At 48.3% G+C, this 24,459-nt stretch overlaps 1 protein-coding gene across 1 annotated transcript; it reads left to right on the plus strand.

The window, feature by feature from the left end:
* The first annotated feature begins 523 nt into the window (after window positions 1-523).
* On the plus strand, window positions 524-23,047 carry ALOX5AP (arachidonate 5-lipoxygenase activating protein). The gene is made up of 5 exons (XM_073228874.1): window positions 524-730; window positions 7,655-7,754; window positions 13,028-13,098; window positions 16,380-16,461; window positions 22,582-23,047. Exons 1-5 carry the CDS (start codon window positions 661-663, stop codon window positions 22,742-22,744), a joined length of 486 nt encoding a protein of 161 aa, XP_073084975.1. The 5' UTR covers window positions 524-660; the 3' UTR covers window positions 22,745-23,047.
* Window positions 23,048-24,459: the final 1,412 nt, after the last annotated feature.

Genomic DNA, 24,459 nt, shown 5'->3' on the forward strand with positions numbered 1-24,459 from the left:
ACCAGCTGTACCCAGCAGCTCCACACTCCTACACCTCCTCTCTACTCTTAGCCTTGGGTTGAGAAGATTCCAGGGACTATGTCTCAACAGTTACCCCAGACCAGTCAGTGGTAGTGTTTAACAATACTTCCTGTTTGGAAGGTTTCCTTAGGGGTCATCTGTCACCCTCATGTCTAAATTCTTTGGTTTAGTTTTAATTCTCTTGTTGCTTTGTTTTCTGCAGAAATGGAGACCCCAGCTGTCCCCCGCTGATCATTTACTCATTCACTCATTCACTCATCCAGGCCTTATTATGTGGCTGCTACTCTGGGCGCTGCATATGTTAATATCCCTTTTCCTAGGAATTCAAGGGAAGAAAAAGTACTCAGGGCACAGGTATTTTGGCTGCTCTATAAATAAAACACAAGTTTCATTTTTTTTCTCTTCCTGCCCCTGTCCTGAGCCCTGCTTCCCTTGGCAGGCCACCCTGAGCCAGGGCACTTTGGTGGCTAAACACAAAAAAGAAGAAGAAGGCAAAGGAGAAGGCGCTGTGTAATTGTGCCGTACCTCGGAAATTCTAGTGATGAAAGGCAAAGTGCAGCCCCGACTTCCCCTTCCTGCAGAGTGTGAGCTGGGGCGCCTGGAGCTGGAGCAGTCCTCGCTGGGCAGCCTGAGGCAAACATGGACCAGGAAACGCTGGGCAGTATTGTCCTGTTGGCCATCATCACCCTCATCAGCGTGGTCCAGAATGGTAAGGGAAGCCCCTCGCTCGGTGGGGGGGAGCACAGAGGTAGATTTTGTTTGCAAGTTGTGTGAGAGCCAGGCCCCCACGGTCTGTGTGCACACTCGTTTCCCTCATCTGCATGTATTGCCTTTTACTTGAATGTGGAGGGGTGTGTGCATTTCTGTGTGAACTTGGGAATTTGCCTTCTCCTGGTCTTTGTCTCCCTTTAATGCTGATGATTAATCACACGGGTGGAGTCAGGGCAGCAACTTGGAGGTTTCACAAAAGTCCTCGCCGAAGTGTTTGCGACCAGCATTTTGATTATTAATTACTAGGCCAGAGACTGAGTGGAAGGCAAGAAGCCTGGAGAGCGAAAGCAAGATACACGTTCACACAGACACCTTGATATTCAGTTAGCCCAGCTGGGCTGACTTCAGTGCACCCAAGTTTACCTCCACCTGTAGGCTAAACAAATGAATTTGGGGGAGGGTGTGAGGGGGAAATCATCTTATCATTGTTTTACCTCTGTATTCCCTTTTTTTTTCTTTTGGAGAAACATGTTCTTTGTAAAACTTCCCCTTTCTCTAGCAATGTATAATTTTTGAAGCATTTTTCAAATGCATTATATAATTGTATATATAGAAAGATATGCTTGTTTGGGGTCTGCATTTCCATTAACCCTGCTGTCACTTAAAAAACCAAGCAAGGTAACCAGATCTGAAAAAGACAAGACTGTGCAGAGCTCTCTTTAAAGTTCTGAGTTAGGGCTGCCTCAGACTCTTTTTACAAGTCTCTTCAGGAGCTTTGTTTTTACAGTTTATTCAGATACAGAAAGGAGAGTGACGGCTAAGGGCAGCTGCTATGACTTAGAGGTCAATGACTGAAGGTTCACACACTGTCACACTTTGGAAATTTGAGCCTCTAATCAATGTGGGATATTCTGATATGTTCCCCCAACTTGAATCTGGACAGACTCTGGTGATTAGCCTCTGGGCACCACGTAAGCTTTCCCCCCGACCTCCCCACACCAGAGAGGTCCAGCCCTGCATTCTCTGAGTATGTTTCTTTATATGGAACAACACTCGGTAGCTTCTTGACCCGGACATTTCCAGACTAAATTATGCCCAATACAGTTGCAGCTCAGAGAGGGAACAAATGGGTGGTTCAGGCTGCCACTGCTTCCAGTCATTGCTAGTTCATGCAGGTACCATGGCAGGGCTCCCTGGTCTTGGAAATAAGCAAGGGACTCATTTATGTGACCTGCGTGCACTTACAGGGACCCTACACTGGGCTGGGAGGTGTCCTGGGTACATGGGGATGTAACACTGAAAGACAGCTGTGGTTCCTGCCTCCCGGGACAGGAAAGGTTAGTGGGGAAAGGTGGGCAGGAAAGGAAAGCAGGAAGCCTGCAATGACCTCCGCAGTCTCTGTGAGGCAGTTGCATGGGTGGGGGGCAGTGCTTGCTCAGCTCTGTGCGGGGTCTCCCCTCCTGCCCTTCCGCTACAAGTATCAGTGTAGCGCCGAGAGTCAGTGGCCAGCGGAACCGCTCCCTCTTACCGGCCTTTGCCGAGGCGGCTGAGCTCAGCTAGAAGAAGGCTACAGTGCATTCTGAGAGCTCAGGTTGAGCCGGGGAGGCTGCAGCGTCTCCTGATGGGAAAACCGTCTCTGCCTCTCTCCTGTCTGAGAGCTCCAGGACCTGGCCTTGGTCTATCAAGTGCATCCTGAGCTTTCCATAGTGACATGGCAAACCCTGAGTAGACTTGAGGTGGATGGTGAGATTTCTAACGAGTTCTGGAAGATGAGAGTAAATCTGCTTTGGTACACGGTGGGAGAAGGGGTTATAAATGGTCAAACGTCTGAGCCTTCACAACTCCAGTCTAAATAGCGGCTGCGCAGTTCCCCCAACTGTTGAGTGGGATGGAGGCTTCCTGGCAGGGCAGATACAAGTATGGACCCTCATGGAGCTACTGTTTGGGGCTGGAGAGTTCTGTGCTGGGCAGACCCCATATGGCCTCTGTTCCTGCCCAGCCCCCGGGTGCAGCTAAGGCAATGTGGGGGCAGAATGACCTCGTACAACACTGTGCCCCCTGTGCTTGGGGAAGGGAGAAATTGCTGTTCTTTTGAAGCCACAGAAGGAGCCCTTGCAGACCCTCTGGGTAAGGCGGGGACCTGGGCTCCTGCATGCTGCTGACAGGACTGGGTGAGAGCTTGTCACTTTTAAATGTTAAGGGCAACAAGAAAATGCAAATGATTTGGGAGATAACATTCCCATTTTACTGTGAGTTTTTAGGCAAACACAAAGGTCCAAGTGTACAGTTCAGAGCGTCTCTTTGCATTTCTAATGCACCTCAGTGTTGCAGCACAGATCTACCTCACAGAGCTCAGAAAATATGCAAAAACTGTGCTTTTCTCCCTCTGCCCTCCACAAAAGCCGTTCTACCCTTTCTGTTAGTTGTAAGAAATATTTACATGTTGTTGCCAGGCACTGCACAGTTCGCCTTTATCCCAAGATAAGCAGATCCAGTCCATATGCGTCCGTGATGTGTCCACGGCTCTGTGTTTAAGGACACTGAGGGCCTCATTGCCTGGCAGAGGCCAAGAGCCCAGCCCACCTGGTGGCACTTCCTCCTCTGCCTCTCAAATATTCTTTAGTCATCAAGATCTTTAAACTTGTGGCCCTCTTCCAGTTTGATCCTGCAAAATGCGGAACAAGTGTAAAACACATTGTTCTAAGAACGCTGGACCAGAACTACCAAAGCCAGGGATTACAGACAGATGCATTTCCCTATGAATGGTATCTAGAGGGTCTCCAGCTTCCCCTGACAGAATGACCAGCAGCTTTGACATGAAGCAAACCTGGGAAACACAGATTTGGAGAGAGTGACTTCCACAGGCAGCCTAGCTCATTAGTTTGGGAGGGGCAGTGTGCCAAGGGGAGGGGCACTGAATGGTGACGGCAGAGGAAAGGTTTGTTTCAGCAGGAGGGCTGTGCCCGCAGTCCTGATGGTTGCAGGGGAAGGTGGTGGGCGTTAGCATCATCCTTTTTCCTCTAAGAGAGGCGGCCTTCTCAACTCTCTTCTTACTGTGCAGCCAAGAAGCGAGACACATGGCCATGCAGGCAGGGATGTGCAGTCAAGGATGGTGGGAATTGTGGTAGGAGGGATATACAGCTGGTAGTGAGCACACTCCTTACCATGCCATCCCTGCCACGCCCACCCCAATACACACTCACCGTGAATCTCACGGGTACCATATGGGCCCTAGAAACAAGATCATGGACTCACGAAGCCCCCGAAGAAGAAATCTTCTTTACGCCACCCTCAAGTGCACGCTCTTATGATGGAGAGCTCATAACACACTGAGCCTGCCTTTCCTCTTTCTTTGGTATGTTTCTTTATCGAGGTGTAGTTGATATACAATATTATATTGGTTTCAAGTGTACAGCATAGTAATTCGACATTATAAGATGCTCACGCCGACTAGTGTAGTTTCTGTCAACGCAGAAAGATGTCACAGAACTATTGACTGCATTCTCTATGCTGTGCTTTCATCCCTGTGACTAATTTATATTATGGTGGAGATTTTGTGCCACTTTATTCCCTTTACCTATTTCACTCACCCACCCACGCACCCCAACCCCTCCTCCATGGTAACTCAGTCACTGCAGTGTCTGTGAGTCTATTGCTGTTTTGTTGTTTTTAGGTTCCACATGTAAGTAAAATCATATGGTATTTGTCTTTCTCCACTTGGCTTATCTCATTTGGCAAAATACCATGTTGTTGCAAATGGCAAGATTTCTTTCTTTTTTATGGCTGAATAATGTTCCATTATGTACCCCTTCTTCATTCATTCATTCATCTATTGATGGACATGGCTTGTGTCCATATTTTGGCTACTACAAATAGTGTGGCAATAAACATGGGGGTACATACATCTTTTCGAATCAGATATTTTGTTTTCTTTGGGTAAATTCCTAGAAGTAGAATTACTGGGTCATATGGTGTTTCAATTTTTGGTTTGTTGAGGAACCTCCATACTGCTTTCCATAGTTTACCTTTCCTCTTGTTGGGTGTATTGAGAGTTTGCTTTCTATCAAGCACGTGCTTTGTCCTGGACATAATATTATTTTATTTAATCCTTGCACTCTGTGAAATATCTCCTGTATATACCAAGTCTGCTGTAACACGGCTTCTTCAGCAGCTCATTTTCACATGACTTGGTTCCAGACTCCCTTGTCGTTGGGCCCCCCCCCCCGACCCCCACCCCATCTCACCATGTTCTTTCTAAGACGCAGATGGGTGTTTTCTGTGCAGGGAACCCGTTCTTGAGATCCAGCACCGATTCTATGAAAACGAGTCATTGATGAGCTATTGTTTTGAGAACTTGTAACACACTGCAGGCTCCTATTAACTTTGTGGGTGACTAAAATCTAAAGATCTCTTTATGTGATTCTGAGAAAACTTTTTAACTTCTGGAACCTCAGTTTCAACTGAGACGAGGAGTTATTAATAACTGCCACATGTTGAAGCCACCGCACGCAATAACGTAGGTAAAGTGGCCAGCAACGGCTGGAGTGCGTCTGATTCTCAGTAGCGGTTTACATCCCTGCTCTCTCTCTGCGTCTGTCTCTGTCTCCTCCTTGGGGTTGGCCTAATGTTGGTAGCTAGCCAAGATAAATATCTCATTGTCTTTGCATACATAGTTTCTGTAGTAGCTGAGGATAGCAGTGAGGAGTGGGCGGAGGTGTCGCCATTCTCTTAAGTGTAGCTGAGAAGGCGGGAGAGTAGACTGTAGTGACTACTGGACTGCACAGGCTTGCTTTGTTTTATGGGTAGGAGAGATCTGAATTTGTTTCTAGGATAAAGAGGAGAGAAAATGAGACTCGAGTTCAGGAAATGGGGAAGACACTGATGAAACGAAAACCCAGAGAGGCAGCAGGAATGGGGTCAAGGTCACAGATAGAGGGCAAGCCTTGGGAAAGAGGAAGGGGTTTGTTTCCTTGGGAAAGAGGAAGGGGTTTGTTTCCTTAAGCAGGGAGAGGAAGAAGGAGGGCAGACTCGAGGAGTACAGCCGAGTTGTATGCCCTTTGCAGGAATCACCTCGGACTTTCTTGACACTGTCCCTGGCTGCATGTTCAGAGGGAAGAGCTGTCATCCTGGGTCCTGGAAAAACAATGATCAGAATTTTCTAGCATAGTCTGTGGTAAGAAGAGACATTCAGAATGCACAGATGTGTACTGAAACCCTGTATAGCTGATGGAAGCTCTGCAGCGAGCTTCAGGGTGATGATAAGCGGCAAAAAAATCCTCGTATGCCCGGCTGGGTTCACACCCCCGGCTCCACCGCTCGCAGCAGAGTGACGCTGAGAAAGTTAATTTAACCTCGCTGAGCTGCAGCGTCCTTGACTACCGAGTGGGGACAGCATTTGCTCACTTCTCAGAGTTGGGGCAAAGCCTAACGGGGGCAGGTTCATCAAGCGCCTACCCGTGTGCCAGGAGGGCTTCACACAGGCCAGCCCTGCCGCTGAATTCAAAATGGGCGCATTCTTAAGTGAAGGGATGTGCGTTTGCCATAAAGAAAACCATGAAAGGCTTTTATTCACATACACAGTGGATAAGGCATCCTTCCCTTTTGGGGGAGGCTCTATGAAGCTGATGGAGCCCTGGGGTGGATCCCTGACTATCTCACTTTCCCTCTTTTCATGCTAGACATAGGAATAAAGTAGGAGGGGAGGGGAGGGGAGGGGAGAGGAGCAGAGGGGAGGGAAGGGGAAGGAGACCTTCATCCCCCACCCCCACCATCCAGTCGGTGGACAGTCCCTCTGGGTTCCGGCCCCTCGGCACCTCTTCCATCCCGCAGCCATCTCCTTAATTAGTCCCTCCTGTCTCCATCGTGGCCTGATCCCTCTAAACACTCACTGCACTGGGCTAGAGAGGCTTTCTGCCTTTGCCGTTTCCCAGCTCATGCCTGCCAATGACCTTGTCGCTCTCAAGATGGAAATAAAATCTGCGTTTCTTCCTGCGGCTCTCAGCAAGGTCACAGCCACACTGCCGAGTCCAGTGGGCACTTCTCACTGACCATCATCCTGAAGCCTTGGCCTGCCTTTCCTTTCTCATTCAGGCTCACTCTGTCCACCCTCTGAGCACTTCATGCCTCTTACCACGGTCTGCTTTCCCTTTGTCCACAGCTCAGTGCGCCATATAAATTTAATTCCTGTGTTTTGTTCACTGGGTCTGGTCTATCGTCTCCTTTTCTTGCCAGATCGCAAGCTTCTCCAGCCAAGGTTCTTTGTGTGTTTGTTCTCAGATGCAAGCTAAGTGCCTGGCAAGGGATCAAGATAAATGTCACTGAGAAAACAATTCACCATCTACCTCTGGCCTCACTTGTAAGTCTTCAGGGTTCCACTTCTCACTCCCCGTATCCCCATCATTAGCTGGACATACTGAACCAAACACAGTTCTTGACTCTGGACCCTTGCATATTCTGTTCCACCGGAAGGAGTGACCTCCTCTGTTGTTCCCTGTCCCTTCATCTGCTTGGTAATTCTTACTTGCTCTGCAGATTTTCCCTAGGTGTCACTTCCTCTAGGAATCCTTCTGTGACCCAGACAGTGAATTAAGTTGCTCCTTTGATCCTCGAGGGCTCCTTGATCTCACCAAGTGTCATCTTAGCTTAAAGCACGAAGGGGCAACTTCCATTTCACTTGTTTGTCTGTTTCCTTTGACTGTAAGATCCTTCAAAGCGGGGATCGTGTCTTGTTCACCACTGCATCGCCACCACCTAATGCAGGATTAGTAGAGGGTAGCTGCTGAGTGAATTTTTGCTAAATGACATTTCGTGGAGCAGTTTTAGGGCTGTTTGGAGGGTAAGTCACATTTCATATTCTAGCAAAATAATGGGGCAACAGGCGCATGAAAGTGACCATTATAAACCATACCTTTCCCTCTGCCAGGGTTCTTTGCCCACAAGGTGGAGCATGAAAGCAGGACCCAGAATGGGCGGAGCTTCCAGAGGACGGGGACGCTTGCCTTTGAGCGGGTCTACACTGCCAAGTGAGTCCAAACCCTGACATTGCTGCCTAACAGAGCTGGGGTGTGGGCACGGGGCCGCCCCACCCTCAAGGTCACATGACGGTCTGGACCAACCTTCAGAATGGCAGAGAGGAGAGTTCCCAGTGGCGGCTTAACTCCCCCCACCGCCGCGCCGGGGGGGGGGGGGGGGGGGGCCTTTGTGGACACCCTTCATCACCTAAGTGCTTGTAGTTAAAGACAGGAAGTGGGGATTTGGGGTGGGGTTGGCGTGATCCGCACAGCTCCTTATTGCTCCAGAAACCTCTGAGCCGGTCACGGACTCACCGGGGCCGACCAGTTTCCTGTGGGGCTAGCCCAGAGGGACTCCCCCGAAACCCAGCCCCACTCCTCCGCCGGCTTCAGGAGCAATAGGCAGGCGTGATGGCAGCTGCCCCCCGCCCCCTGGCGCCCCTTCAGTGGGAGTCCGAGGGGCCTCCAGGACATTTCATGGCCTCCTCGAGCAACCAGAATGAGAACAGAAAGAATGGGGGAATTGTGCGATTGCTCATTGTTTACTTTTGAATAAAAAAGCCCATTTGAAAACAACCGAACGGCGCAGTGAACGAGATGGATGCCGTTTGGGATGCAGATTTGAACGATGTTATTCCAACACTCATTTCTCCTTTATGCAGAATGTGTTTAAATAGACGGTTCAGCCAGTGGCCTGCTTGCCTGCTTCTCTGTACCTGTGACCACAGGCCTGTAGGAAAGGAAGCCTTGGGAGACGAGCTAGCTCAGGAGCCGGCCTGCGGTGTTGACGAGACTAGGATGTCCCTGGAGATACCTTCCAAAGCGGCAGTCATGGCCACCTGGGAAAAGTCCTCTTAGAATGGCAAGAACAGCATGAAAGAGGATGCCCGCAGAAGCGTCAGGGCCTCGGGCCTCAGCCGGCTCTGTGGGGGCAGCTCAGGGGAAGGACTCACATTCAGGACTCACAAAAGACAAACGATTCACCTCCCGTGAATTAAACTGACTTCGAGGGCTCTCAGCTGCTCAGGCCTTCGTCACACTCACCAACATGCTTTCTCTCCAGTCCTTTTCCTCATCTGGGTCTTTTTATTTTGTAAACGAGGTACGGGGAGTATGGGAGCCCCAGCTGTTGTCACTGCTGTTTCTCATCTCAGGCCCTTTTTCTCCCTCAGCTTCTAAATTGCTGCGTGGACCATGGGCCCCATGCATGGACACATTTGTGAGGCCGAGCAGGCTGGTTCCCCGGCCCCCTGACCTCTGGGGCCCTGTACTTCAGGCCGCTCCTGAGGGCTCACAGCCCCTGCACAGTGCACAATGGAGATAGATCCCCTCCCTCCTGCCGGCCCCTCCTGTGCGGGGACCTCTCTCTCATGCTAAGTGTTCCCGCACAGCATTATTCCGGCAGTTCTAACCTCAAGGAAATCCTCCGCTGATTCCTCCTATTTTAACATTTGGACCTTTAGCATATTAATTCTCAGAATCTATTGAAGGAGTTGAAAGCTGTGATTTAAATCATTTAAGACATTTACACTTAAAGGAGGCCAGGGAAAGTATGTAGGGGGCCATCAACTTCTCTGTGCCATTTGCAGGGGAGATGTGAGGGTACCCCTCAGACACATCCATGTGCAAAAGGTGCAAAGAAGGTGTCTTTGATCAGGGGCGACGTCAAAACCTCTCTGAAAATGGAATCCAAAGAAAGCATTAATCCTGTTCTATTAGTTTGGAAAGAGAAGCTTCTTTCCATCCAGATTACTGAGTTCTTAGGAACTCAACTCATGCATTTGGGAGAAGTTAGGCAGGGTGGCTGGGCCATGCAGTGGAATTTCACTGTACTTGTGAGAAGTGTCACATTTGCATCTTGCCAGCAGTGAAGAAAGAGTGGAGCAGGCCGGGCTGTCTAGTTTCTGCTGCTTCCCCCCGGGAGTAAACTAGCTCTGCTTCTCAGAAGCCCCTGTGCTTGCACCTGGCCCCTGCTGCCAGTCTCCAAATTGCAGAAGTGTCATTCGGTGGTGGCTGCCCTGCGTCACTGGTAGGATGGTTTGCCAGTTCTGCAGTGGTCTGGGGTTCCTGAGGGAAGAAGGAACTAGAGGAGAGTGGTGAGCAATCGTTGCTGCCTGGAGGTCCCCACTGTGTGGGTGCTGCAGCCCAGCTCCCCAAATCCACGTGTCTTTACCTCTTAACCTCCTTAGGAGGGAAAGGAGGATGCGGGGTGGGGAGAGAGATGCAGGAAGGTGGGGAGTAAGGGGAGAAAAAGGAGAATTTTCTGTAAGATGAAGGCTGCCCAGTCATTGCTATGGGTCTGCAACAAAGACTGCTTCCTCCCCGACCCACCTAACAGACCTGCGTGTGAGCCTGTGGTGGTTTGTAGAAGGGGCTGAGAAATCAGTGCAGCAAAATGCTGGCAAAAGCCACGGCCCTCAGGCTGCTTGCCTCTGGCAGGAAGCCCCTGGGAAGGCACTTCCGTGTTAGTCCAGTAGAACATCATCTCCGGAGATAGTGTCTCCAGGAGTCTCCTAAGCACCAAAGAGGGGTAAGCCATGGGGGTGCAAGAATGTGTATTTAAGCTTGCTACATAAAATATAAAAAATTAAGCTTTACTTATTTTTAATATACAGGTTGAAAGTGGTATGTGGATATAATTTATGCATAAATACACCCATCACAGGGTTGCGTGATCAAAACTTTTGGTCGATGGGGTGTGAGATCCTAAATTTAGAGATTGTAGCTATAAAAGAAGATGAGCGTAAAAGATAAATGATGCCAGTGGATTGAAAAGCCTGATGCACATTTTTCAGCATAAAATATGATTGTTGATGATATGGACAGTTTGAGATTTGGAGGCAGTTGGTAAACAGACATTGCAGCCAGGTGTGCCCCATCAGCTCAGACCTGGCCGTGGTTAATGGTCTGTCCACCCACCCATCTCCCACCAGGGCAGGGCTGAGTCAGGGTTTGAGAGATAAAAGGAATCATGACCTTGATTCTCTGTCCGTGTGTATAAAATATAGTTCAAAGCCCTGTTTCCAGCTGATGAGCACAGCTGGCGCAGTGACTCCTTGATTTTTGGAGAAAAGTCTGGTAACTGGCCTTTGATGCTTCCCTTAATCACAGGTGAGCCCAGGCTGCAGCAGAGGGAAGCGGGATCTCTGGAGATACATAATTTTCTAGCATGTGTCCCAGAGATAACAAGGTCATGGGCTGCTAATAGGTATTACAGGGAAGAACAAGTTGTGTACAGCAAGACTTTTGAGAAACTTTAACGTACTAAGGGACTCTGTGATTCTCCAAGAAGGGGAGGTCGTTTCTAACTACAGACTCCCTCCTTCTTTTTTTTTTTTTTTCAGAGCATAGCAAGGGTTTTGTGTTTCACAAAATGCATTTTGGGAGATGCTACCTAATGTCCTGTCTCCCCTGCATCTCTCAGAATCCACTCTAGACTGACTTCCAAGTAGAGTGACTTGTCAAATAATTTGAAGGTGAGAGATCTACATTGATTTTATTGATTAGGATTGACACTATTACCATTATTAGTGATATTTATTTATTTAAAAGTAATCCAGACAACAAAACATGAATTTAAGTGCTCCTGTATCTCATTGCCAAAGGTGGAGAGAAAGGGAAAATAGCAACGAGTCCTTTTCTCCATAAAAACATTGATAGTGTCCTGCACTGAATTGAACGTAGCACAGTGAATTGTCCTGAGATCTGCTGAGCAGCTCGTAGTTAGGCTTCGAGAGATGAGAGCTGAAATGGGTTTGTCGGTTTTGCCTTGCCGAAAAAATGGCATGAAACTCTCCACAAAAGAAAATTTGGAATAATAACAATTTGTTAGAGCGAAAGACGTTTCCACTGGGGGTCATAAGAAGGAAAACATTGGAGCAATAAGAGCCACCGTTTACTGCCCGTGTACTGTGAGCCGGGCACCGCTTTATCTTATTTTATTCTCACAACAATCCAGGGAGGTAATTACTGACGTCTCCACTCACTCCTTCTGCATAAGAACAGCAAGGCTCAGTAAGGCTAAGAAATGCACCTGCGTTCACACAGCCAGTAAGCTCACACAGACTCAGCACTGGAGCCACGCTCTGTGACTTTAACGACCACATGAGCAGCCACCAGCCTTCATGCAAGAGGCAGCCATGTCATTGCCCAAATCTTGAATTCAGCCAGCAGCAGCCCTCTCTCAAGGAGGGCATAAGGGCATGAAGCTTCAGGTGGAAGACATGTCAGAAGTCCTGGATGGAAAAGGGACTGGCTTGAGTCAGGGTGAGGGGCAGGACTCTGGGCATATTCTGGAAATCTGGAGAAGCGGCCCGTTCTTTTAAAGCTGGGAGAACTTCGCTCAATTCCAGACAGACCATGTTTCATTAGGGACCAAGGTGACTTGAGATGGAGTAACTGATGCAGTGTCAAATCACTAGACAGTTCTTCCTAAGGAGCAAATCCCTTAGACAATCAAGAATTTTCAAAAATTCTGCACCACCCAGACACAACCATGACTTAAAAACAAACAAACAAAAACAGAAGCCTGAGAACAAGGAGGAAGCAGGGGAGATCTTTGGTATTAATAGATTTTCAAACGGTTGGAGCGTCAGATATTAGATCCCACCAGACACGGAATGTTATTCAGCTAAATAAAAAGAATGTTCCCTCCAGTTTTCTTGAACGAGGAAACGGATCACATTCTCAGTCCCAGGGCTGCAGTTCTGTGCCTCTAATAACGTACAACAGTGGACATAATGCTCGTGTTTAGTAGCTGCTACAGTTATTACATTGGGACCCATTCATTCAAGATTACTTTCTGAGCGTGAGAATTTCAGAATCGACCCTGGTTTCTTGACTGGGCAAAGCTCACCTTCCCTTCCTCAGCCTGGCCAGCGGTTGTGGCATAAAGGTTCCCTTCATTGGGTTCTTTTCCCCCCTACACCTCCGCCCTGACTGCCGCCGCAGCCCTGCTGTCTGGGTGGCTCACTTTTCACTTCTAAAAAGTGTTTGGCACAGCCAGGGGCGGGAACACTGCCAAAGCGAATCTACAAAGAAACCAAGTCTCCGATCGGCTTCACCGAGGAAGAGAGTAAATGGATTCTGACCGGGTGTTTGCTTTACGCCACGGTCTGGGTGATGTGACACGGGGCTGCTGCATCTTATCTGGTAGCTGTAAAGGGAATTGTGAATGGGGCTCCTGCCCACTGTACACTAGTGATTATTAGTTTGGGGTTTCAGGTGATTTTCAGACTACACTGCAATAACACATTTTCTGATTTTTCTTCTTATTTCTTCTATAGCCAAAACTGTGTCGACGCCTACCCCACTTTCCTCGTGGTGCTCTGGAGTGCAGGGTTACTCTGCAGCCAAGGTAACTCGGGCTTCCCTGTATTCTCTTTCTGAAAGGTACGTCTTGAGGAGGTTCAAGCAGAGGCTTTTTGTTGAAAAGACTTTGCCTGACCTCCAGGTCCGATCCGTAAAGCCCTGGAGAGGTGAGACCCTCGGGAGGGCATGTTTCAGGTGCGCTCAGTGCCTGTGCGGAGCTGGTGTGATAATGCATTGCTGATGCTTGCTCCCTGGCGGCTGGTTCAGAGAGGCTGTGCTGACAAGGGAGGTTTAAAGCGAAATGTGACTCAGAATCCTTAAGCAGTGTCAGCTCAGATACAAGGGCTTATACATGAGAGTGCCTGAGGGGTCTGTTCCGGGCTGGCTGTCACTCGGCCCTTTTGCTAATAAGCTTCCAGCCTGGCAGTCCTTTGGCATCTGCGTGCAGAGCCACGGGCTGGATTCCAGGTCTCCAGCCTTCCCTGGGTTATCAGCAGCCCACAGTCTTGACTTCAGCAAGTTATCCTAGACTTGATTTAAAATTAAATGGCAATCGGAGTTATATCTCTGGTCCCCTTTGGAGATGGCCACCGTGTTGGGGGGAGGCTTGGCATGACCTGGGCAGCTTCCACACTGTGGCTCAGCAAGGTGCGTAAGAAAAAGCCGCTAGCGTCTTCTGATGAAATATTAAATTCTTCTCATATTCTCTCACTTTATATAGTAGGTAGAGTGGATATTATTTCCTTTATTATCTTGGAGGAGACTTTGGTTCACTCAGCTGGTGAATGACAGCCAGAAGAGCCCAGATCTTTTGGGCTAAATCCTGGATTTTTCACGAGTATCCCTTTACTATTCAGTCATGTAATACATACACCCTGAGCACCTACTATGTGACCAGCCCTGTGCCTGGATTTGCAGTAGTAAATATAAAGAGATGGTGAAGCATACAGCAGCTGGTGAGGTGAACCGCAGGAAATAAGAGAATGGATGCATGATTGCTGAGAACAAGTAAAGTGCAGTGAGGAGACCAGAGGTGAGAGCCGGCAGCAGACGCCACGGCAGGGATGCCACGTGGCCTCCTCCTGTGCTCCACAAGGCTGTCAGTAGGCCTCTTTATTTTCCAATTTCTCTCCTTAGTTAAATGAGAAACATGTTTGGCATAACTTGAAAAATCAAGTCGAACTGCTCTCATGCCAGGAGTTGTGATTCCTGTTATGTCTGAGATGATCCTTGGTAGAGATGAATGTGGAGTCGTTCTAGCTAGGTAAATACAAAGGGAGTCTGAGGTGGTTCAGAGCCCTGGAACATTGCATTTCCTGCCAAAACAGGCACTGACATTGCCAGGGGACAGAAGTGTCAGCAAACCCTGTTTGATGATTGTCATTTCTTGTGAAAACAGGAGATGGGAGAACCTTTTAGCTGGGAGGAAGCTCAGGGATCATGGCAGCCCAAACCTTTTACTTTACACAGCAGGAGTCCAAGCATCAGAGGGACAAGTGGTTTGCTTAAACTCCAGAAATTTGGAGCCCAGACTTGAACCCACTCTGCACCCCCTGCTTTGCAAGCAGCCCAGGGCCACACAAGAGGCACACGCCACTCCCTGCATGAGGGCAAAGAGGGCAGCAGTTTTCCACCCCTAATTCCTATCAGCTAATGTTCGGTTCCGTTCCCTTGGAACGAAGGATGCGCCACAATGCAGAGCCCCCCGGCTGGGACAGACCAGGAAAAGCTTTGTCCAGGACAAATGGTGACTTGTGACAAGTCTGTGACTTTCAGAGAATAGGGTGAGCCTCACCGGCAGTTTCTGCAGAGCTTTGATTTCTAATCTGTCATATAACAGCATTTTGGGAAGCAAAGTGAATTTGGGGAAAGAACGTGGGTTTGGGCAACTGACGGACTGGAGGCAGTTCACGGGACACTCACTGCTGGTGTCATGACACTGGGCTGTTACTCAACTTTCCTAAGCCTCAGTTTCCTCATTTGTAAATAGGAATAATAGTGTTCACAGGATGATTGAGACAAGGTGATAAAGCCCCTGACACAATGCTTGACGTGCATCAGATTGAACCTGCTGATATGAGACTGCTGATATCTGACTGCTTATGACCCACAAACATGGCACTTTCCTACAGTTTAGCTTAAAATAGGAACCCAATACATGCTGTTATTGATGGTCCTGGTGGTGGTCTGTTTGAAATCAGACAGACGTGGTTTCAAAGTCCGCCTCTTGCATGGCCCACCTATCTGACCTTTCTTCAAATATCTGATGAATAGTTGTTGAAAGCCAGTGTGTGGCAGGAGCTTTGCCAGGTGCAGAGATGATTGATAGCTGAAGACGGCTCTCCTCATGGGTCTTTTGGTCTGGGAGGTAACTCTGGGCTCACTGACTTCTTTGAGCCTAAGTGTCCTCATCTGTCAAATGGTCACAGTAATGTGCTCCTTACCAGGTGGCTGGGAGGCTCGGAGACCCCAGGACTCAAAGTGCCTGGGGTGGTGCCCGACATATACAAAGTGCTGGTCAAGACAATTAATTTGGCATTTGAACAGTGCTGAGAGGCTTTCAATGTGCTTTTATACCCATGCCCCGATTTCACCCTCATGGTTATTCTGATAGGGAGGAAGCTCTCATCAGCCCTTTGTCTAGAGGTCCAATGAGTTAAGCATTGGCTCCAGGTTATAATCCTGGAGGGGTGGGTTTTCTAACTCTCAGCTCCAAGTGTTCAGGACTCCATGGGGTCATCTGGGTGCTGCTCAGGCCCATTCCAAGAGAATCTCTTTCCCTAGAGAACTTTTCTGAATAGTGGCAATTGTTCAGAAAAGGTTGGGCATTGCACTGCCTGGAAGCCCAGAGATGAAGGGTGTGCTTTTAAGAGAACCAGCCTCAGAGCCAGGCCTAGGGTTCAAGTCCAGCTCCTCACCACCCCCAACCACACACACACACACACACACACACACACACACAACCTGAGGGTCTTATACAAGCCCCTTGACCCCTTGAACCTAAGTTCCTAAGTTGCCATGTCTGGAGATAGAAAAGGTGATAACAGTCATGTGAAAAGGGTCCAGATGAGATGATGGATATGAAATACTTTGAAAACCATCCCACACTGCCGATATAAAGTAACATTACTATTATCAAAGTTCTCAAGGTTTCTTCAGAAGGCTTTTGGCTGAGGTTCACATCAGCCATGACTGTCAGAACCTGAGGCCCCTGCTAGGTACTGTGGCAACATTAGTTGCGTGAGAACTGGTTTAACATTGTGTTAACTTAGCATGTTTTGGCCGCTACAAAACTAACTAACACAGGCATTTCTCTTTCTCCACTAGTTCCTGCTGCCTTTGCTGGACTCATGTACCTGTTTGTGAGGCAAAAATACTTCGTGGGCTACCTGGGAGAGAGGACTCAGAGGTAGGCTGCTGGGACTGTGTAAGAGCCTTGGCGTGGTGCGTTTTGGCAGCAAGAGTGGTAATTCACAAGATTCTGCCTAGCACTGAAGGCTCTGGGGGATCCCCGAGGGCGGAGGGCGAAGGCAACTACGATCCCTCATCCTTAACTCCCTGAATTTTGCAGGCTCTGAAAACACAGCTGGGGGACTTGACTAGTTTTCCCACTAAAAAAATTCCTCCACATAGTGTCAGGCTCACAATAGATGCCTTAACACTGTGTGCTGGGTATTCTTTACAGCCCCACACCCTCTGGGGCTTGAATGACTTCCTGTGTCTGGCTTCTCAAGGCCTCCAGTGAGTGAAGCATTTCATTGTTTGCCTAGAGAAATGGGAACTAAACCTTGATAAGTTCTCTTGAGTAACAGAGCATCCAGGGACCAGCAGAAAGAGCAAATAAGATGCCAGAGCATGCAGAGGATGGAGACGGTGAACAGAGACACCACTGCATTGCTTATAGATGTTGCCCGACAGAAAGTCCCAGGGCAATGGTTGTACATTCACTATACCTGGATTTTAGTAAGAGAAATCACGATACTCACAGAAGAAATGTTCAAGTTCCAGTATGCCACCAGCTCCTTAGAGATCAGAATTCCTAATAGGCAGAAGGGCTCCGAGGGGCAGGCATGTGTTCTGGGAGGCTGATCCCACCTTTTCCACCATGTTTTCCCCCCGTGTCTAGTTTCCCATCCCTTTTCTGTGGCGTCCTGCAGCCGTGACAAGGACAGTGACATCCCAGGAGGCTGGCAGGAAAAGCACTGCCTCTGGGGAGCCTGCGAAGCTCAGTGACTTGGGGGGCTTGAAGGTGATCTGCAGCTGGAGAAAAATGGCCCTTCCTCCAGCACCTCTTTCCCATGCTCATCTCTTCCTCATTCTTCCTCAGTGGCTTTCTTATTTCTCCTCTAAAACCACAATTCCATTATCTCTATTACCTCATCAACACGGTTCTGAATGATATTTTTTATTCTCTTGTATCCCGGAAAGCCTCTGTGTGCCCCAGGAGATTGCCTGTCATAGAGTTGAGGGGGTCAAAGTGTCTGTCAATTAAGTAGGGCATCTGAGCTCTCAGGCCAGCCCCCTGGGCATCCCCGCCGTCCTTCCCCACGTCCCTGGGACCTGGCCTAGTCCCTCTGCTCTCCATCTGCCACCACTTGCCTGAGATCTTGAAGTTGCTTTAATATTAAGACAATCTATGGAACATGACAAATGGTGTCCATTTACCCACAGGCCCTTTTCATTTTAAAGGTAATCATACTAGGGAATGAACAGAGGTGGCAGAACTAAACACTAGGGTATAGGCTTAAAATCTTAAAATTATTTGGTTTCTCTGGACCTCATTGAAATGTAAACGGCCTAACCTCTTATATCCTTGCCTGGTCTCCCCCATTAAGTGGTTGTAACACCTCACCAGCCCCTTTACCTACTGTGTGTGCTGGTTTCAAACCCTCCTCACCTCCCCTAATCATTTCATTACCAATCAATCCTGGATTTTAGGTGCGCTCTCCTGCTGCGATCAAACACGGCCTCACGATACTTTCTAACACAGATCTTAGCAGTTGTCATCAATAGAAATGATACATACTAGATGAAATATCTGATCCTAATCTAGGTCCAGGCACAGCCTGAGGAAGATGAAGCCTGCGGGGCTCTGTGGCTAGGTCCAAGGGGATTTCCAATTCTGCCTTCTAGAAACTACCTGCTAATGCCCTCTTCCACTGCAGACTCCCCTCTTTTATCTACCTGCCCTCCGTCCCTGGGCCCTGTCACACTCTGACTCTGCAGATGCTTTAATGCCCTAATGTCTTTGGGATCTGCTTTACTTCGTGGCCTCTCCAATGGAGGGACACACTGCTCAGTGAGATCCTTCCCCAGGAAGATCTCTCTTGGGTTCCAGATCATCTTTGGCTCCTCCCCAGAAGCTGCTCTGACCCTGCCCACTTCAGGAATGGCAGCGTCAGTTTGGCCCAGTGCGGAGGCGAGGCCTTCCTTGACACATCTCCCCCGCCAGAGCATCTCCCTTTAGGGATTTGGCGGCTTCCTCCTTTACACCCCCTGGAAGTTCATGGCTCCTATTCTCAGTCCTACATCCTACATCTTACTCCTGACCTCTTCCCCCCTGTCCTGATTAGGCTGTCTATAACATCCTTAACTACATGGCTGAAAGTTAAGGAGGAATCTTAGTTTCTTCCCCTTTCATTCTAAGCTACTATCAGGCCCCAGCTCAAAGGCAGGTGGCGTTATATTACAAGACCATTTGCCTTATATCACCTACATTCACCAGCTCACACCAGGCTGTTCTCCTTGTCCCTCAGAACCCAGTACCCCTGTTGCAGCTCCCGCTAAATTCCTCTTTGCAATTCGAAGTTCTCAGCCAAATGGCAGAGGGGCAAAGATTGGCAGCTCTTGGGGCCAGTGAACCCCAGTTACCTGATTCCACCTGCTCTTCATCTAGCTCACAGCTCATTAACTCAGCATCCATCCGATCAGGAATGTTTATTGACCACCTGCCCTGAGCCAGCGACTGTGTCAGTTGCTGAGAAGATAACGATAAGCTCTTGTCCTCAAGGAGACCTGGGGATCTCTGAGCGTAAGGGGCATGGTGCAAGACCAAAAATATTCAACTGACAGAAATAATAATGGGCATGATTTTCGAAAGGACCAATCCCTCACAGTCATTTTCCCTTAGAGTCCATATTTTACAGTCATGGCTCCTCACCAATGTGGACCATGAGGTTCCTTCACCAGAGTTAGAGGGTCCTTTGGGGACCCCTTGGCAGGTATTATGGGTATCAATTCTGCTGTTTCTGAAGTGAAACTTACCAACCAGTTGTTCCAGAATCACCTGGGGTGTTTACTAAAAATACAGATTCCTGAGCCTACCTTGGACTTACAGAATCAGAATCTCTGGGGTGGAGGCCCAGGAATCTGCACTTTAACACCGTATTCAGGTGATTGTAATATGCACAGAGTCTGGGAATCACTGAAAGCGGCTCATGCCTCTTTTCTGAAAATGATTCATTCATTCAACAAAAAGTGTGGAGGGCTGGATTTATTGGAGGTACATGGGGGTACAAAGGAATGATATCCCGCTCTATGGACCTTACAATTTTTATTCCTTCTTGAAGTTACCATATTTAAAGTGGCATTTCCTTTTTGAAAAGAAGAGAATTTTAAAGCCAGGAGGGATTATAACATTTTCCTTTTCTACCCACATTTTGTGTACATCTGTGTGTGAGACAGGGAGGGTGGGTGACACCGCAGTGTGCTGGGGCAGGGACTTGAATCTCTCCATAGCTGGGTCCACCTTTCTCACACCACAGCCACTCTTCCTAGAAGATTTAGGCACCCTTGAGGTGGGAATTGCTTGGCATAATGCATCTTTCATATTTTCACGTAGGTTTTATGCTGTGTGTGTGGAGAACATGTTTGCTTCAGAATGAATAACCAAATCCTAGTCTCCAAAATCTGGAGGGGTCCTCAGGAAATCAGGGACAGAATAGGACTCTGGCCTCACACAGATGGGGTTGAATCCCGGCTCTGCCTCTCCCTGGCTGTGGGACCTTAGGCGAGTCATTCTGTCTGGTCTCAGTTTACCCTCCTGGAAAACAGGTTAATAATGCCTCACAGAGTCATTCTGAGGATGAGATGAACTCACAGCTATAAAACGCCTGTTCCTTATAGAAATTTAATAATTTAATTCTGACTCTTCCCACCTCATTTAGCGAGAACTATCCATCAGCTTTTAGAGGCAATAAATATCTTGATTTTCCATCTACTTACGCAGCCTGTGCCCCGCTGAGGCCCCTCCCTCTTCCCCCTGTGCTCTGCGTGACTTCCTGTTGTGCGTTTTGCCTGAGCCTGTGGTGGGTTCTTCATATGTGCACACATGCCCAGCTTCCAGGGGGTTGCCCGTCTCTAAGCTTGAGAGACTTCAAACTGCAGCTAATGCGGTGCCGGGCCGGGACCCCCATTCACACTTAGCCCTGCACGGGATGGGCATGTGGTGAGTTCTTGCCATCCACACCCTCTGCATGGCCCCGGAAGAGTTTGAGCACCAGAGACCTGTCTCCTTTCAGGGCCATATGTCTTGAGACCTTTAAAAACCTAGCCCAGATTCAAGAATACTGCTATTTCATCAGGAGGCACCGCCACTCCATTCTTCACCACGGATTTATCTCGGGCATGTTCCGAAGCAGCTTTGCAAATCACTTTTTCTTGTTTCTGTAATGAGCATATGGTGGCCTCGTTCATGTGATGAATCTGAGCCACCACAAAATTTGACTTTTCACAATTTAACTTCTCTGAACCCTCTGTTTTCTGGCTAGAAAATATCCCTTACGCTGACTCCTTTAGTTTTTAGTCACTTCCTTCTCGGCATGAGCAGGTAACTCCGTGTTTGTCTGCTTGGGCCACCATACAAAATGCCACAGTCGGGGTGGCTTAAATAGCAGAAATGGACTGTCTCGCAGTTCTGGAGGCCAGAAGTCCAAGATCAGGGAGTTGGCAGCCCTGTTTTCTTCCGTGGCCTCTCTCCTTGGCTTGTGGGTTGCCACTGTCACCAGTTGTCCCTCTGCGCATATCTGTGTCCAAATCTCCTCTTCCTGTAAGGACACCAGTCGTGTTGAGTCACGGTCCACCCTCGTGACATGGCTGAACCTTAATCACCTATTTAAAGACCCCATCTTCAAATACAGTCCCATTCTGAGGTCCTGGGGCTTAAGGCTTCAACAAATGAATTTGGGGGAACAGTTCAGCCCATAACTTTCTCTTCAGGTCCCCGAATAAAGAGACAGTGTCTCACTTCATGAGCATGACTGTGAACAGGGAACCGAGAGAGAGAAGAATACAGCTGGCCAAGGGCAGGGACAGTCTCAGCTTCAGTGGGCTGTGAGTCAGAGAGGAAGCTGGTCAAAATGCAGATTCTGATTCAGTCCATCTAAGGAGGGACCTGAGATACTCCATTTCTAACAAGCTCCCAGTGGATGCCAACGCTGCTGGTCCCTGGGCCACACTTTGAGTAGCAAAGAGGTTGATACTCAAGTGCTGAGTGATTTTCAAGCTCTTGACATAGGAAAAGTATGAGTCTCATTATGAACCTTTGGGGTCCTTTTCAGAAAGATACCATTTCTAATGTCGAACCCGGGGATGCCAAAATCTGCTCTCTCCAATTATAGTAAGAAACAGGTTCAGCAGCGTCATTCACACGTTTAGCTGAGTTGGCTCTTTTTTTGAGCAGTTCTGATTACCAGAGTCCCCTCTTCACAGTCTTTACTAACATCTTTAAGGAGTCATTTGGTTGGACTTTCAGACACGCTAGATGGAAGCGGGCACAGAGGTCACAGAAGGACCGCAGAGAGTGGAGGAAGCAGGGAGGGCTGCTGCTGTGCACAATTAGGCAGTCACATATCACTGGGCAGTGCCTCCAGACCCCAGCTGACGATGTGCCTAAGCAGCTTAGGATTTAGAGCCTTTGAGGGAAAGATAGGAATCTGCTAAAAGTCTCTCTCCCTCCATTCACTTAACATGTAAGGGCCTATCTTCCATTGCTGGGGGCCCAGCTCTCATTAGTGTGAATGTGAGCTAGTCCCAGGCAGCCTCAGAAGAATAGATTGCACCTCCAAATAGATGCCAAAGCCCCTTTTTAATGCCACCAGCATTATTGCTTCACTGAACCATCGCCCATGTCATTAAGTGCCGCATCATACACGGCAGCCCACATGGTTCACAGAGGCGCTCCCGGAAAGGAGCTGCTGAAGAGAGGGTCTGAATGAGTGGATGGGGTGCTGATCCCCGGGCAGAACGCCATCTTCAGGCCGCCAGGGATTGGGAGTTCGGAAGGAAGTCAGGAGGGCAGAGGACCCAGACAGCCGCACGCTGGCCACAGTGGGTTTTGAGGCCTGGGCTCTCTTAGCTGGGTTTTGAAATATGTGTGGTGACTAATAAAAGCTCAGACACTTCCATCCCTCACGTGAAGTAAATGGAGCATTCTTGAGTAAAAAGAGCTATAATTCAAACCCCATGTAGCGCCAAGTGACATTTTTTGGTTACGTGGCATCCTCTGTGCATTTCTTTCTTTCTTTCCCAGCACACCTGGCTACATATTTGGAAAACGCATCATCCTGTTCCTGTTTCTCATGTCCCTTGCTGGTATACTCAACTATTACCTCATCCTCCTTTTCGGAAGTGACTTTGAAAACTACATAAAGACGATAACCACCACCATCTCCCCTCTGCTCCTCATTCCCTAGCTCTCTGCTGACTATGGGGCCAGTGCCCTCATCTAATCAATACCCGAAGTCATCATAACTCAACCCCGTAAGAGACGCAGCTCCTCTTAGCTGCAAAGCTAATGACCAGCTGGGCTTTCCAGCTGGAGTTAACCTTGCTTTTCCTGGAAGAAAATAACTGTGTTTCAGCTCCAGCCCTTGAAAATGGCACTGGCCCCAGATTGGTTATTCAGACCCATTCGGATCTTCCTCGACTCATCCTGCTCTCTGAAGACATCTTGTGAGCAGATTTATGTTTTCCTAAAATAAAATGCAGAGACATGTCTTAGGCTGGTGGCTGAGTGTTTTGTGGGTATATTGCTATAGTTGAACAGCTAGTTTATTTTCCTCTACCTAAATTATGATAATAAAAAATACACTCCACACACACATATAGCCCAGGAAGGGTATTCACCAAAATGTCAACTGTGATGCTCTCTGGGTGAAGAGATTTTGGGGAGGTTTTAGTCTTTTATTTGTTTTTGAAATTTCTTAATGAGCAAATAAACCCCACTAAACAAAGAAACAGGAGAGACACAAGTGAAGCATTGCTTTTTTCCAGCCATCTTTCCTCCCTCCAGTTTGGTGCATGTTGCCCTCTGACCCCCACAGCACCCTATGCACGTCTCACCACAGCAAGCTACTCTTCCAATGTGAAGATATTTGTATGTATGTGTTGCCCATCCCTGTTAAACCTTCGGTTCTTGAATATCCCTAATGTCCTATTTATTTTGCATTCCTGTGCTAAGCTCAGAAACTGGCCCATAGTAAACACCAGATAAAACCATTTAGGAATTTAAACAAAATGTCCTGTGAAGTGATATAAGGGACAGTTGGTGTGAGTTTTATGAGATTAAGCTGTGTTTTTTTTTCAACAGTTTTAATAAGATAAATTGTGGACAAATGCAAAAAATATACATACACTATCCTTCCTATAGAAAACAGACTTCTTTAAGAATCTTTCATTGACTGTGTACACACCTCCACACACACCCTGTGAGGATTAGGATGGTGTCTTTAGGTTCTAGCATCATACCCAGCACAGCACTTATCAGGTCATTCAGTTTAAAATGTGCGGTATCTCAGTGTCAGAAACTAGGCCAATGCTGGGCCCATTGTAGGTGCTCCCAAATATTGTTCAAACAAATGAACAAATGAATGAATGAATATGTGAATTACTGGCTGGCAGTAGTTAATAAAATATGTATGTTCAGCCATTTCCTATATTGTGGACAGTTTTGTACTCGTCCGACCACTGTCATACCTGGTGTCCGTTGGCACAAAGAGCACAACTTGGAAGATAGCTGGGTGTGACCAAGAGCCCAGGCTACCCAACAGAGAGAAACCAGTTTCTATAAGGGTGTCTCATCAGGACGGAGGACAAATTAAGAAATTGAGGTGACCTTTACCCCCAGCTGAATCTCATTATGGTCCCAATTCTAGGAAGGATGAGATGAATCCAGGGCCCAAACCGCCTCCAGCTTTCCCTGGGTTGCCTGCTTGGGGAGCAGAGTGGAGAGAAACATGGAGTCTGTCCTATGTGATGTCTGGACCAATGTGCTTCATGTGTGATGCTCAAGGCCAGTGGATCTCTCAATTCCAGGGAAAGGGCTCATGGGACCTGATGGTCCAGACTGAAGTCCTGCCCAGACTTTCCCTGCCAGACCCCAGCCAGCAGGAGTTACCTGGCCCCATCT

This window comes from Manis javanica, chromosome 1 (genome assembly GCF_040802235.1).
Source record: "Manis javanica isolate MJ-LG chromosome 1, MJ_LKY, whole genome shotgun sequence".
Lineage (NCBI taxonomy): Eukaryota > Metazoa > Chordata > Mammalia > Pholidota > Manidae > Manis > Manis javanica.